Here is a 16,516-nt window from a genome sequence, read left to right as displayed (position 1 = left end):
GAACGTCGTGTCTGCGTTCGCGAGAACGGGTGAAAACCGAACGTTGTCGTTGCCTGTTAGGTGAACAGAGGCGCCCTCACGCCGCGGAACGGAAAGGCAGGAACCCGCTCCTAATGAGGCGTTTTGGCGGTGCGGCGAAGCGTAATGAGGCGGGGGGGGGGGGGGGGGGGCGGGTGCGGGGGCTCTGTCGGCGGATGAGTGGGAGGCTGGCGTCTTGCGAACACGTCGCCGTGCGGCGCTGAGATGATGTCGTGAGCGGTGGAGAGAACACGAGAGCCGAGGCCGGGGGGAGGGGGGGTTGGGGGGGGGGGGGGGGGGGGGGGGGGGGGGGGGGGGGCGGGGAGAGGGGGAGGGGGGGGGGGGAGATGGGGGGAGAGAGGGGGAGGGGGGGGGGCGCACGAGTTATGTCACATCTCCGCGATCACTCGTCCCCGGCCCCCTGTTAGCGATCTCCGCGGGAAACAGGAATCTGTTCTTCTGCTGTAACTGTATGTGAGAACGAGTGTGTGGGCGTGTGTTCGCGTGCGTGTGTGGGTCTGTGTGTGTGTGTGTGTGTGTGGGCATGTTTTAATATCTTTGTGAGAACCAAATGTCCCCACAAGGATAGAAAGATGAGGAGGCCAGGTGGGGACCTTTTGCTGGTCCCCACAAGTTCAAGAGGCAGTTTTAGGGTTAGGGTTAGGGTTAGAATTAGGTTAAGGTTAGGGTTAAGGTTAGGCATGTGGTGGTTGGGGTTAGGGTTAGGGTTAGAGGTTACGGAATGAATGTAAGTCAATGGGAAGTCCTCACAAGTATAGCAATACAAACGTGTGTGTGTGTGTGTGTGTGCGCGCACGTGTGCATGTGCATGTTTGTACAGTAGCTGTGCTGCAATCATAGGCGCTATCAAAACCCATATGAAGGATAAACGAATTACAACAAATAGCAAAGAAACCTTTTCCAGTCTAGCAAACAGAGAAAACGTCTTATAGAGAGTTAGCTAGAACACTTTTAAATGCAGAAAAAAAGCACACAGCTTTTCCTGCATTATCTCGCATTTTTTGTTCAGACGAGTTTAAGGTCTCTGTATCAGATTGAGTAGAGGCTATGAAAGACTGAGCGTATGTATAATTAAAGTATTTTTTTTTCTTTCTACCCCCGTGGGCTATTCCAGGGTGATCTAGGGACTGTTGAAAAGCGTGGGATGTCAGAGCAAGGTTATGCTCTGCTCTGTTAGTCATTTTTGGCAGATTTCCATTCACTCCTCCAGTTCACATATAAAATTGTTCGAAAGTTTCAGAATTTTAATATATTAAATACCTCTATTTTAAATAACTTACTCTTAAAAAATGTATGCATCCGGAGAGTGAAGAGACATCTCATCGACTGCGTAAATATTTAACTGGATATGTCATCTTATCAAACTGCTTTATGAATTATAGAATATTTGTAACACTTGAGCTACATGCCATAAAGCCTGCATAACTAATAGGCATGATAGTTGTCATGGCCAGTGTTGTCATAAAACTGCCATTTTGAATTTAAACAGTTATTTGCCGCATACATTATGACAGAATTGTAATATAATTCATATTATGCTGTTATGACGATGCTTATAACAGTGCTATGTATGCTTTATAGCATATAGCAAAGAGTTACCAAATATATAATCAAATATATTCATCTGACATGAAATATAATTTGCATATAGCAGTTCCCTTGAACATAAATGAGACTTTATTGAGCAGTAACTGGAAAGTAGAAACACTGTGCGTGTAATGACTGTCTCAGCCCCCCAGGAAGTCATAGTCTAACCCCTAAGCCCTTTCATTTGGACACCATTATGACTTAGCTTCCGTCTGACGAGGTGACTTGCCTTAATTTAATGTACCTTGTTAGAAAAATAAGTTCTTCAGCAAATTCTGTGGAACATATAGAGATTCTACTGTGTATATGTATGAGAAGCTCACATTTCTCGTTTCAGTCGACTGATCTATTGCACACAGTGGGGAAGATTGATTGCCTTAGCGTGCTTTCACACGACAAGCGAAATTTTCACAATTTTACTATTTGCTTTTTTGGTAAAGTGTCATGGACAAATTCCTAGATGGGACAAAGCGGATTTCTTTCGGAGCTGATGATTCAGAATTTAAGTTGTTTGAAGATAATTCCTTGTAGTTATTGGAGGAAATATGAAGGAACCCCCACAATTCCTTGGGGCATCCCATTTCCTTTTATGTCCTTTTAAGTGTGCAATTTCTTTGACTCTTGTTCCGCACTGTTCAACATTTCTTATGGAACCGCTTTCCTGCAGTCTTCATTGATTTTTCCATTGATATTTTGTAGTTGCCAATTGCTCTTTTATGCTTTCATATCCCCAGAAGCTGAACGATGCTTATTATCATTCTTACTACATTTTTCTCCTGTGGTTTTTCTAGGCCACTTCAGATGTGCCAACATTGCAGAGGTGAAATAATAATAATAATAATAATAATAATAATAAATGTGAAGTAGCCAGTGTGAAAGCCTTAGCTTCAGCAAGTTATCTGGTTCACATGAATATATCAAAGTAAAATCACTTTACAACCAGCATTGGTACATTACAGGAGCTTGGGAGGAAGACATTAACAGACACATTTTCACTGAAAATTACAGCCCTGGTTCAGCCAATTAGCTCATAGATTTCTGATAGCTGTCAAGATAATTGACCAGTTTGCATTCCCAGTGTAAAAGACCTAGATTCACCTTGATTCTGTTTCAAGCTTGATAAGACTGGCACTCTCAACTTCAAAACTGAGAAAAATGCTCAAATTTGTTTAATTTGATGCATTTGATGTAAATGTACTCGAATCAATTCTAGAAAACAGCTGACAAAATATTTCCGAGCTTAACACCAAAAGCCTCCTAGTACTTGTCAGTTGTTGCAAAATCTGTCATTGACTAGAGATTTGTGTCTCCTTATGGGTAAGTTTTCATCCAGTCTGACTCACAGGATATAGACTGTGGGTGTAAGCCTGCCATTGGCCGACTATTTCAGTCGGAATTCTCCTCCCCTTCCGCTGTCTGAGTGTTTCCGTCTTCACGGGCACCGTCGCTGCATCCTGGGCTTAGCGCCGCCCAAGACGATTGTGATTGGTTTAAAGAAATACAAACAAGCCAGAGCGTTTTTTTCCCCTATACCGGAATGATAATGGGTTGAGTCAGACCTTTCTCCAGCGCTGGCACAGCGCTGAAACGAAGTGTGGAGATAGGTCTGGCTATGCGAGACTAGTTTTCATCTAACTGACAGCAGTCAAATTTAACAACAAATTTTAGAGCGTCGGAATTTTTTCCTTTAGTCGAATGTGTGACATTCCTAGCTGCCCGTTTTTAATTACATGGCCCTGCTGCAGGTTCTATTTTTTTCACCTAACAATATCTCTGAACACAAGAGAACAAGTTGGCTTGTTTGAAATCAACATTTCCCATCACACACAAGAAAAAAAACTAACTGACATGTCGTTGATGGACATTTTAATTTAGTGCCCCATTTATCTGACACACACTCACACTACACTGAGCCAACAAGTGATCAATGAATTAAACGGCACACTCATTCTTCTCTTGAGCCTGTTTCAGTAGTAACTGAACTGTTAAGTGAAATGATAGCCACTGCTAACTGAAGGATCACCTGACTCACGGCTGGAATTGGAGGCTCTGGCGACCCCCTGGTGGTGTAAAACTGAAATGCATGTCAAAATGTGAACCCGGTCATTTCTCTGCTGCCAAAGCCCGAAGCATCGACCTTCACCTGTACTCTGCTCTTCCACATCGACCTTCACCTGTACTCTGCTCTTCCACATCGACCTTCACCTGTACTCTGCTCTTCCACATCGACCTTCACCTGTACCCTCCTCTTCCACATCGACCTTCACCTGTACCCTCCTCTTCCACATCGACCTTCACCTGTACCCTCCTCTTCCACATCGACCTTCACCTGTACCCTCCTCTTCCACATCGACCTTCACCTGTACCCTCCTCTTCCACATCGACCTTCACCTGTACCCTCCTCTTCCACATCGACCTTCACCTGTACCCTCGTCTTCCACATTGACCTTCACCTGTACCCTCCTCTTCCACATCGACCTTCACCTGTACCCTCCTCTTCCACATCGACCTTCACCTGTACCCTCCTCCTCTTCTGTTCCCACAGCCAGCGCTACTGCATGTGCAACCCCGATGTGGTGCAGCAGTTCCACAACCCCGACACCATCTTCATCCTGGCCTTCGCCATCATCCTCCTCAACACGGACATGTACAGCCCCAACATCAAACCGGACCGCAAGATGATGCTGGAGGACTTCATCCGCAACCTGAGAGGTGAGTCTTACCCAAGAATGGTCAGAAAGAGTGGGCGTTATATGAGTTGCAGGCTCCTGATTGTTTTTTTTCTGATCGGGATCAAATCGTAAGAAAAACGTTGGGTTGTGACGTCGCAACTCGCAAGGTATGAGATGCCATTCTGAACCGATCCGACCGGTCTACAGGCTCCTGATTATTTTTTGACGTGTCAAAAAAAATTTGGACACAGTCGGCATGAATTCATCAGGTGTGAGAGGTCATGCGAGCCGGTCCTGTGTTTCACTTCCCATTGACCAATCAGGAGGCGGCTCTGTGTATGACGTTTTGCCCCCTGTGCTTTTTGCCGACTGTAACGGCATCTGATCTGGTCGGGAGCTCCTATAGTCTATGCCGTCATTTGTCCGGCTGTCACGACCTGAACCTCTTAAGTGTGAGAGGGCATCCGGACTCTCGACATCACAGCCCGTGAGAAAATCGAATAAAGTATTCCCGCCTGAAGGAAGCAGACGTCGCTCTCGACAGCCATTCAGTCACCTTATTCAGCTAATTGGCCAATCATGGCTGCAAGCGGTTTAGTGGAACGGTGCAAGCGCTGGCGATATTAATGGTGGATTGTGGTGCAAATCAAAAACGTGTTGGAGACAATTATCCCTCTCGGGAAACATCTCTTGACTATTCACACTTTGACATTTGATGGAATTTGTCAAATGTGAACCAGCCGCCGTAGACGGAGCCTGTATTATGTCTAGAGGAAGCATGGCAGCGAGCCAATCGGAGCTTGTAGGCCGTACGTGACATCACAGAGCAGCCCTGCGGCTAAGACCGAACTATTTCAATCACTTTGAAGCAATGCCACACGTAGGAATTCAGCTTTGAGGCCAGGTTGATTTGAGTGTGTGTGTGTGTGTGTGTAGGTTTGTTTGTGTGTATGTGGGAGTGTATGTGTGTTTGTATACACTTCGAGATTGTTTAAAACTAGCGAAAGCATCCCGGCTCCTCGTATCCGTGAACAGCCCCATCTTTCAAGATCGCATGTTTTATTTTGTTTGAATTTACTTCTTTAACTGAAAACGCAGAGCTGACACAGAGGCAGTGCGGGTACATTCCCGTTTGAAGTGGGGAGAGACGCATTCGGCTACCGTAACCGAATAAAGATGATTTTGGTTTTTTTTGCCCACGCGTCCTGGTGCTGACATCACAGAGGGATGCTTTACTACGCTGCTTTTCTAGAGGGAGGAGCGTGACAGTGGCTTGTATAGCAGAGGCTAGTGAGAGAATGCAGGGTACCGGCTGGGCACTGTTAGGGATATTCTCATCGTGCCTGGAGTGTGTAGACGCTCTGTGTCACGTCCAGACAGTAATGGTATTACAGCAAAGAACATCTGAATTCTAATTTTATGGGTTTGTATTGCTAACTAAGCGAGCTGAGGGGAATTTTGAATTCAAATTTAGATGGTTGGTCTTACTAAATAGTTATCCCGTCGTATCCTTTCCCTAGTATCTTAATCTTCTCATATTATCCAGTTATTCCATCATAGCTTTGCAAAGCTCAGTGTCTCCATAATAGAATTATTTCGAAAGGGAGAGGCATGGAGTGTGCAAAGTTTCAGCGTTGCAGTCAGAAGGAAACAGACAGTTTTTGCCTTGTCTTCGACTTTCTTTTTGAAGTGAGTTTTCTCAGTCTTCTCAGCTGCTGTGGAAGGAGCGGCGCTTCATAGATCTGTTCACCCTGAATTTGCGGGGCTACTTAGAAGTTCCTAGCACTGTGGAGTTTGTCCTTGTTCTTTTCAGCAGGAAAACGCAGGCGCTGCTGTAGATGCTGATATTTCGGTCTCCCTGCCTCTCTGTGTTCCCCCAGGGGTGGACGACGGGGCAGACATCCCGCGGGACATGGTGGTGGGCATCTACGAGCGCATCCAGCTGAGGGAGCTGCGCTCCAACGAGGACCACGTCACCTACGTCACCAAGGTGGAGCAGTCCATCGTGGGCATGAAGACGGTGAGTGACTGCTGCTGCTTGCTGCTACTATGTTGTCCAATGCAGTCAGATTTAGCACAAGCACGGAACGGTTAGCATGGGTGCAGAACAGTTAGCATGGGTGCAAACAGTTAGCATGGGTGCAGAACAGTTAGCATGGGTGCAGAACAGTTAGCATGGGTGCAGAACAGTTAGCATGGGTGCAGTACAGTTAGCACGGGTGCAGAAGAGTTAGCATGGGTGCAGAACAGCTGCACAACATGGGGGGGGGGGGGCAGGGGGTGTTGGGGTGGTCCCCTCGTGTCCCACGTCGGACCAGGGAGTCATTGACGCCCAAAAAAAAAGGCAATGTTTTAATGATAACACCCAATGGGCTGAGTATTAGGTGGGTGGGTCCCTCAATAGGTGCTGGCAGGGGGCTGGGGGCTATGGTTTGTAAACTGTTATCCTCTTTATTGAAGGCATACTTTTCTGTTACTTTGCCCAATAAGAAAAAAATTTCACAAAAAGAAATGTCAGTGGGTGACCTTGGCAATTTTTCTTCATCACTCTTCAAGTTGCCGTTGGGAAAGACATTGGCAGGAGCACAGCCTTTTGCTTTGAGGATGGAGCATTGACAGGGTGGAATTTGAATCGCTCTCTCAAAGTGCTGGATCACTTGTTCACTTGTTTAATCCCCCCCCCCACCCCACCCCACCCCACCCCCCTCATCGGCACATCAGGCGGCCAGTGGACCGTGCTCCTCTCTAATCTTCCCTCCGACTGTAATCCCCTTTGTTAAATGGAGCAGTGGGCTGTGGATGTGATGGCTCCGAGCTGCAGGGCATTGTGGGAAACTTTCAAGAAATGTCAGCAGCCTCAGAATCTCTGCACATGGAACATGGGTAAAAAAAAAAAAAAAGTTTAAAAAAAAATCAGTAAAAAAAGAGCATATATTAATATTTAGTGGATATTTTCTTCAGTGGAAAGCCTCCAGCCACACACACGCTCTGATTTTTTATCAGTCAGAGAAAGAACGGGGGGTTCTGTCCATTTATGGTGCGGTTCAGTTTCTCCACTCAACCTCCACTGCAGCAGTAATCCTCCAGGATACAGTCACACAAACTGCGTATCTCTACCAGTCAGGGATCCCCATTGGGATAACACAGTGATCATCCCACCTGAGATGTTTTAATTGCGTCCTCTAAAAAAGAGTGTATAGTCAGTCGGACTGATATAGTTGTATGCCTGCAGTCAGTACTGAGAGAATGACTTAGTAATAAACAGGGACTAATGGGTGCACCTGTGACAGCATCTGCAATGTGGAGGATGTACACAGGACTGTTTTTGCTGGGGCTTCGGTCTCTACTCCAGCGTATCCCTCCGCTCACGTAATTACTGACCACGCTTCAAAGGGGGAAGAGTTTAAGACACATGGAACAAAGGCTTGTTTTCTGACATCCCTGATTCAGGGATCTGACTCCCCACTTATAGAGATCAGTGGAGCGGGGATGAATCGATCTCAGTGGGGGTCTTTAGGAAGAGCCCGTCAGCGGTTCTTGGGCCCGCGGCTAACGCAGCGTTTCGGCTGCACACCGGTGAGCAGACGATGCGTGAGCGGGGAAAATCCAAATTCAAAGCGAAACTTCCTGAACCGCATAGCTGCCAAGGTTCAGGCTTGAGAATCGATGACAGCCAACCACGGCCCCCAGTTCTGTGGGTTAGTACACCTCGTACAGCCATCGTCTGAGAATCATGCAGTCGCACAGTCGACCAAGTCGGTTGGCACGCAGTCGACAGCTAATCCTATGGTGCGTCCCATTACCTTTCCTCCACTCCCTTATACCACTTGTTTCCTACCCGGAAGTATGTGGAGGAAAGGAGGGGAGGAGATGAGCTTGAAGCCGCTTCACCATTACAGTTCTGTGCACTTCGCTTGTCTCCTGTAATATTGGGACACTGGAGGGAGGGAGGACACGAAGATCGGTTTCCGGGGCACACAGGAGATGAGGTGGTAGTGGAGGAAAGGATGATACATTTTTTGAGTATTGGGACGCACCCCTAGTAAAAGACCCTTCTTCTCGACCCCTCCCAATTCCAACAGGTGCTGTCCGTCCCCCATCGGAGACTGGTGTGCTGCAGCCGGCTCTTCGAAGTGTCCGACGTCAACAAGGCCCAGAAGCAGGCCGCCCACCAGAGGGAGGTGTTCCTCTTCAACGACCTCATCGTGGTAAGACGCGTCTCATTGGTCGACCGCCGTCATGGGAACGCGGCCAAGCAAGCAAACGATCAATTTATAGCTTTCCAACCCTGCTGCTGCAAAGCGTGTGTACTTGCATAGCAGGAGCCATTAACCCGAGAGATCTTTGTGGCTTGCCTTCAAAATGACATTGTTAAGAGGGTAGGACGGCAGTGATTTATAAAGATTTAATATGACAGCCGTCTGGTAGCTAGCCCACGTCTCCTTGCATTGCCCCACATGGTAACCTTTCCTGCTGTAAAATTGTGTTACAGTAAGCTGTTTCGGCTGACATGCGTGCCAAGCTAACACATTCAAACTTTAAGTTTGGCATCATTCTGTGCCAATTTTCTGTTGTGTACAGGCAGTTGTCTTTTCTATTTTGAGCTGTTTTGCTTAACGCACTTTTACTACGAAAAGAAGATGTACTTTCCACATTGTACCCATTAGCGGGGCCCTTGCCAACTTTATGAATTAGTGACGAAGGTTACGTCACTTGGAATACTGTACAAATAAGTGATTAATGCGGCCAAAGTCACTGTTAGAAAAAAAAGTTAGCAATAAATCATAAATTTAATTCCCAGTATAATGAATGTCCTTATTAGGCAGATTTAAATATAATCTTAAAATGAAGTATTAAACTCATAATTAAACCCCCTCCCTCTCCAATCTGTATTAAAAGGAGTAGAAAATTGAAAGTGCTTTCCTAGCCATTTATGAAGAGAAATTGTTTCATGGGGGTATTTCAATAGATGCAAAAAAGTCAATATGAACAGAAACCATTGGCATATAAATAATATTTAATTTGCTAAATCCCAGTCTAAAAACAAGCTTTGGAGGCACAATTATTATTTTTTTTCCTTCTCTCTCTCTGATGATCTCACATGGCTTGACGTCATATTTTGAACACTGAAAAAGTAGTCATGATGGATGGTCATTAGGGGGCCAAAATGTGGATCCAGCAAGAATGTAGATTGGAGAGCACGCCGTTACAGGCTAAGCCATTTGGGAGCCCCTATATTTGCATAATTTATGTATGAAAATGGTCCTTTTTTCATCACAGCCAAGTCATATGTAATTGTCACAACGGAACAAGTCCTTCCGTTTTAAACACCGTTGAAAAATGCAAAGCAGTGGCTGTTCAAAACTTTACGGTTTGCTGTCCTCTCTACGCTTCTGCTGAAATTTATGCCGGGCTCTTAACTTTATTAATGGGCAAAATTAAATTGTGGCCTCCGGGTTTCAGCGGTTCTCCTAATATGTTAGCATGAACATGAAGATTAGGGCATTAGTTCAACCGTTAGAACTAATGTGCTAATTTTGCTTTGGTGAGTCCTCCCTCAGTGTTCTCAATTACCCAGAAGACTGTGTGGCATTTCCATAAATCGGGTTACACTCACCCCCCCCCCCCCCCCCGTTCCCTTTTAGAGTTTAAGAACCGCATTCGGCTTCCGCTTTGTTCTCAGATCCTGAAGTTGTGCCCAAAGAAAAAGAGCTCGGCTACCTACACGTTCTGCAAAGCCATGGGTCTCCTGGGAATGCAGTTCCACCTCTTTGAAAACGAATGTGAGTGCTCCCTCCTTTCCTCTCTCCCTCTTTTCTCTCGCTCTCTCCATGTGCGTCCCACCTAACAAGGTCAATTAAAGATAAAATAAGTCAAACACAGAAGGTAAAATGGAGGTCCAGGGCTTGCAAGGCGTATGTCGTTAATGAAGAGGGGGTGGGACTCCACCACTTGCCTCTGTGTAGATGAGCTGGGACTTGATTTAAAATGGACGCCTCCATCTTTGAGGACTTTGTGCTGTAGTGCATTAGGCAGGGTCGTTTTCATGGAATCTCGTAAACACAACCGAGCCAATGTGGGTGGACGTCATATTGACATCTAGAAAGGGAACTGGAGAGAAGTTTTATAGCCACAGACAGTGATATTTCTTGTAAATGGCTTATCTGTCAGGGCCTAATTAAGAATCGTTGTGTATCCAGATTTCATTCTTTCGGATTGATTCCGTAATGATGCCAGGAGAATGAGAAAGTATGCATGGGATCTAGGGAATATTGTGACTGCAGTTCTGCATGGTGAAAATCATCACCAAGGTTTGTGGTCAGTGTCTACACATTAAGTCACTGGTGTTCAAGGTCCCGACCGGACAGTGTAGCCTAATGTCCAGTCCGAGTAATTCATAGGAGAAATTTACTGGTAGTTTCTCATGAATTTGCATAACTGAAACTCGGTCAGGTACTCAGGGGTGAGTGGGCTGGGTTGAAGATGGAGAAGCAGACTTCTTTGATTGTAAACACAGGCTTAAAAAGTCCTGCATAGAACAAACGTGCCATTGGCTTTCAAAGTTCCTTGTGCAAGGCAGTCTTAAAATGTACCATTTCATATGTTCCTGTATTTTTTCTATTTCTTACTGTTGTCAGTGTTCATCAATCTGAAACCAATATGATGATGTTCATCATGATACAGATTCATTCTAGATCTGGGTTACATACATATTTGTGATATAAGAAACATACACTACATGAAAGAATCCACAAATACGGTACTTTGGTAAAAAAAAAAATATAGGGCCACAGTGTCTGCACTGCCAGTGCAATGAATGGCTTAAATTGAATGGAAAAAAGCAGTGTTTCAAAATTCGAGTGATTCATTTAATCAATTAATGGGCCAAAGGGCACAAAACCTGGTTTACAAGGTCCAAACTGTTAGCTGACACAAGGAGAATCACTGCGGAGCGCTGTGGAAAGAGAGGAAAAGACAGGGTCTCATTATTCCCCCCCCCCCCCCCCCCCCCCCTCACCGCCGCTGTGACAGACTACCCCCACGGGATCACCATCGTGTCGCCCTACTCCGGCTCGGAGAAGAAGCAGGTGCTCAACTTCTGCGCCCAGAGCGCGGAGGAGCTGCTGAAGTTCGTGGAGGACCTGAAGGAGTCGATCGCCGAGGTGTCGGAGATGGAGCAGATCCGTATCGACTGTGAGTTCTCTCCCCCCAACCCCTCCCCCCCATGTCACCCCCCACCCCCACCTACCCCCGCTGGCCGGGCTGTACGGTGTCAGAAATCATGTGTTACGAATTTGCAGATAGATGGATTATCTCACTTTATGAGAGACTGGGTAAGCTTCCATAGACTTAGATGCTCATTGCAGCATACACTTTGACCAGGGATGCCCAACTGTTGCACACACAACTGTATATGATTTTTTATTTTGTAGAAAAAAATTATATACTGAGTCACTGAGAGCACAAATGGTGATGTACATCCATTTTGTATTAAACAAGAGTGGAGTTATTCCAAACTGCAGTTTAAATACAAACGTATTGGGACAGGGATTTTGTAATTTTGGTTCTCTACTCCATCACAAAACAAAACAATGAAAATGAGGTTGAAGTGCAACCTAATTCCGTAATTCCTTACTTGCTGTTTGTGACACCTAGGTGAAGCTATTATCACTTATATGTTTGTGACATTATTCTGTCTTCGCCAACTTCTTGCGCATCATTCAGAGAATTGCATCCATCTCATGACAGATATCCAGGGGTTTCTCCAAGACGCTGTTCTCCTGTGCTCCTAAGATATTTTTACCAGCATAAAAATGTTCAAAATGCCCAAAAAGTTTGTTGTTGACAGCCAGTAGCAAGATAGCAAAAAAACTAATCAGAAAAGGATTCAGCATTCTAAATGAATACTACTGAACAGAGCCCTGTATAAATCACTCAAAATATCTAAATTTTGCAAGAAAAGTTGACCTACCAGAGAATAGTTTCTGGGAAAATAATTTGCCAGACTATGTTTTCTGTCTAAGATGATTTTCTTTGTGGACTTCAGATTTTGATTGAATACGCACTCAGCTTGGTTACCAGCATGAGCAGCGATGTTGTCATGTGCAATGGAAGAGAAATGTAACATGTCTCAGCGTTCGTATCCTCCATAATAAGCAAGTGTGGAAAACATTTCCATCATGAATGATTACTTTTGGCAGTTCTGTTGATGATTCAATACCAGCTGAAATACAGGCTTGGCTTTACCCCCCCCCCCCCCCCCCGTTCACATGGGGCTATTTTCTGCTGTAGCTGAAAGCAGTCCTACATCAAGTCAGGTGAGTCAGGGAAATATTTGCTAGGATCCCAAGGGACTTAACATATGTTTTAGATGAAGAAAAGGCTCACAGACATACTGTGGCTCAAAGATAAACGGTATGTATAGAGCAGCAGTACGTATAGAGCAGATTTTTTTTTCTTCATAGCCCCAGGATAGATGCGGTGGGAAACGAGGAGATGAGAAGGCTTTGCTGATGCAGTGCACCTTCAACAGAACCCAGAATAACTGCGATTCAGTCTGCATTGGGGCCAGGCTCGCAGATACACACACACACAAACAGAAAAGCATAAAAATAAAAATATGGCAGTCATGATTTACTTCTTCTTGTCTGATGTCAAAATAGCTGAGTTAGGGATAGCAGGAGAAGGTCACGTGTTTGCAGACACACCGGGGGAAGCTCGCCCCAAGGGAATCGGCCATGTTCACACTTCTGAACGTGGGGAACAGGAGCACAGAGGTTTCTCCTGTGATACTTGCCATTGTAAGGAAAAACCACACGTAAAGCCTCTTCCATAGAGCACCGATCAGAGAAAACAATTACGTTTTTGTGTGTATATGAGCAGCAGTCATTTCGGTTTCATCCCCAAAGGGCAAGAAATAGTGTACAGTTCCAAAGGGCAGAAAAAACAAGCCAGAGACATCGCTGTGCTTTAGTTTTTACAAGTTCTGCTTCGATGAAGACGACATGATTTATCCAGAATTTAAGTTTAATCATATTCCTTAAAAAAATTCAATATCTTAGATTGCGGGTTTTGAGTTGTTGCGAGCCAAAGTCTTCTAATCACACCCAGACAGTTTTTTCTCATTGTAATACAACTCACACTTCCTCAGCCATTCGCAATGGGCAGAATACAAAAAAAAAAAAAACCCATCATAATCTGTTATTGAAAAATACTGATCAGAACTGACAAGCAAATCCCTAAAAATGAAAAAGCACAATTAGGGAGGTGCTTTCATTAACTGTCAAGATGTCAAGCAGTCTATCGCGTGTGCATTTCTGATATAAAAGCATGGGGGGAGGGGGTGGGTGTGTACAGAGTAAACAGCCCCTGCCTTTTTTTTTTTTTTTTGTTTTGTTATGGTCCTGGCGGTGGTGAATACTGATGGAGTCTGTGTTCCGCAGGGGAGCTGGAGAGGCAGCAGGGGGGCAAGGCTCACTGCAGCAGAAGCAACGGGTCTCAGCTGGAGATTCGGGCAAAGCGGGGCTCCCCACCAGGTAGTGCTTCGATCGTCCACCCCCCCTCCCCCTACCTCCCCCACCCCGCACAACCCCCCACTCCCCACGTCCTCCCCCCCCCCACCACCCACTTTGCACAACCCCCCTGTCCTCCCCCGCCCCCCCCCACCCCACCCGCCTCGCACAACCCCCCTGTCCTCCCCCGCCCCCCCACCCCACCCGCCTCGCTCAGTCCCGCTCCTCGTTATATCGAGAAACACAAAAAGCAAAGTATTCTTGAGGATGTGTCAAGAATACTTGTCCCTGACTACGAGTTTGAAAAAAAAACTCAACCGGAACGTCAACCGAAAAACATACCAATTAGGCGTCCCGCTACTACACTGCTCCACGCCGTGGGTTGACCCTCCGCACGCAGCAACGTGGTGACCCGAACGTCAGGGGCGTGACGCACCGCTTTGTTCCCGCCTTCCCGCGATGAAATGGCGCGAATGCTTCGGGTGCCGGTCTCACGCTGCGGTGTCAGTAAAGGCAGGACCACGCCTGTGAAATTAAGGAGAGCAGGAAGATCAAATGCCTGCTCATGAATTCTTATGAAATTTCTGACAGAGAGAAATACATATCTGGCTGCAGTCTTGCTCATGGATCACCACACACACACATAACGCAATGGGGAGACAGGATATTTGAAAATTATGTTTAAATTATTAATATTGTTTGAATGTCACAATAAAATTTGGAGACCTGTATCAAACTTTTACCTATTTTTTGTTCGACAAAGAAAAGTATTATTCTTCTTGGAACATTAATATCAGTTCCTTTTTTAACTCAAAAAGGGGTACTGGGAGGGACTTTAAAATGTTGACCTCTCTCTGTTACACTAGCGGACACTGTTTCAGAATAGGCTAAAGTGTATTTGCTCCAAATACCACTCTAAATACTAAGCTCAGTGTGTAGCCACACTGAAGCTTGTGACATTTGGTTGGACCATACCAGCCAGACCACCGAGGCATCCCTCACAGTTCTAGCCATTTGTGTGTCATCATTTCCTGACTGTACACCGACAAAGTCACTTATTTTATAGGTTTGTCAGGACGAACAAAAACACAGCTCCCTCAATGGCAGTCAGCGCCAGCATATATATCAGGGCATGTTCCTCTCTGGTGCGTGTTGCTCTGGTGAGTTTTGCTCAAAGGAGCGTACGTGTGTGTACATTAAACTAAGCTGTCTTTGGCTCCCGACAGGCAAGACGGACCTTGAAGAAAGGAGTGGGAACAACACAGTGGAGGTAAGTGGCCCATAAATACAGAGAAGCGCCATTACAGGTAAGTCTCAGTGTGCCAGTCAGCAGATAAGAGGTCTAGCCTCCATCACAGAAGATGCACAGAATGTGTGTGTGTGTGTGTGTGTGTGTGTGTGTGTAGGTGCTTTTACTGGGGCCCCTGTGTATGACGGCAGCTTTGAAAAGTTTCGAGTTGTACACAGGAGCACTGTGCAAGCACACACACACACCCACACACATACTGTACATACATACACACACAAACAAGCAATCACACACATTTGGAGGTATACCAGGACTAGAAATCATATATAAACAATACTCCAAAGCGTAAATACTGTAAATATGTAATATAAAACTGTTTTCTTTGAATATTACATTTTTCAATGTGGAACGTAAACACATACACATGTAAATCACGTTATATAAGACAATCTCAGAAAATCATTCCCTCTCCTGGGTGACATTTGAATACATAAAATTTATGCTGACTATACAGTACCACAACCGTGCATAAACTGTGGCCCAGAGGTCTATCTGATAATAATAGCTTATTAAAACATGGAATTTGTGGCCAGAGGTCTTAGCTAGCACAAGGTAAAGTATGTTTTATGTAGTCGTAATGCATTCATGTGGTAAATGCAACAGTGCAGTCATAAGTTTAAAGTCAAGTTTTACCCGTTTGTTAAAGGACTGTACGCCCATTCAGTGTTTCAACAGTTTATATAGTAGTCAGATAAACTGCTCTTTTATTTTGTAAGACTTAAAATCTTACTTTCAAGTAGAAAACATTTTGCTTGTTTGGCATCCTGCCCCATCAGCAAATCTGAATTAAATGAATCTCACTAAATTTTCAATATTTTTGTCTCATTTAGCAAAAAGCCTAAATTATCAGACTAAAATACTTACTGAGATTGACTTTGGTTTTTGCAGTGAAGTTGTCTCAGAGGCTCTCAGAAAGCCCTGTTGACCAATTTTCATGGATCAGGAACTGCTCTAGACAGAGTCAGCCCATTTTTACCACAGAAGGACTGAGAGTAGCCTTAATGCAGGACTGAGAGTAACTTTAATGAAGGACTGAGAGTAGCCTTAATGCAGGACTGAGAGTAACCTTAATGAAGGACTGAGAGTAACCTTAATGCAGGACTGAGAGTAACCTTAATGAAGGACTGAGAGTAGCCTTAATGAAGGACTGAGGGTAGCCTTAATGCAGGACTGAGAGTAACCTTAATGAAGGACTGAGAGTAACCTTAATGCAGGACTGAGAGTAACTTTAATGAAGGACTGAGAGTAGCCTTAATGAAGGACTGAGAGTAACCTTAATGAAGGACTGAGAGTAACCTTAATGCAGGACTGAGAGTAACTTTAATGAAGGACTGAGAGTAGCCTTAATGAAGGACTGAGGGTAACTTTAATGAAGGACTGAGAGTAGCCTTAATGAA

The 16,516-nt window shown here is 45.1% G+C and overlaps 1 protein-coding gene across 3 annotated transcripts in view; it reads left to right on the top strand.

Annotated features, from left to right (window-relative positions):
* The window catches only part of LOC118231588 (IQ motif and SEC7 domain-containing protein 3-like), a 109,373-nt gene that overhangs the window by 87,984 nt on the left and 4,873 nt on the right, over positions 1-16,516 (top strand). For all 3 annotated transcript variants that reach the window (XM_035425545.1, XM_035425548.1, XM_035425546.1), the window contains 7 exons: positions 4,172-4,338; positions 6,179-6,318; positions 8,381-8,506; positions 9,982-10,081; positions 11,331-11,492; positions 13,742-13,834; positions 15,037-15,080. In XM_035425545.1, the coding sequence (XP_035281436.1) occupies positions 4,172-4,338; positions 6,179-6,318; positions 8,381-8,506; positions 9,982-10,081; positions 11,331-11,492; positions 13,742-13,834; positions 15,037-15,080 (832 nt within the window). The remainder of the gene's footprint in view (positions 1-4,171; positions 4,339-6,178; positions 6,319-8,380; positions 8,507-9,981; positions 10,082-11,330; positions 11,493-13,741; positions 13,835-15,036; positions 15,081-16,516) is intronic.

The sequence above is a fragment of the Anguilla anguilla genome, chromosome 7 (genome assembly GCF_013347855.1).
Source record: "Anguilla anguilla isolate fAngAng1 chromosome 7, fAngAng1.pri, whole genome shotgun sequence".
In the NCBI taxonomy this organism is placed as follows: domain Eukaryota; kingdom Metazoa; phylum Chordata; class Actinopteri; order Anguilliformes; family Anguillidae; genus Anguilla; species Anguilla anguilla.
This window is presented reverse-complemented; position numbering and strand designations above follow the sequence as displayed.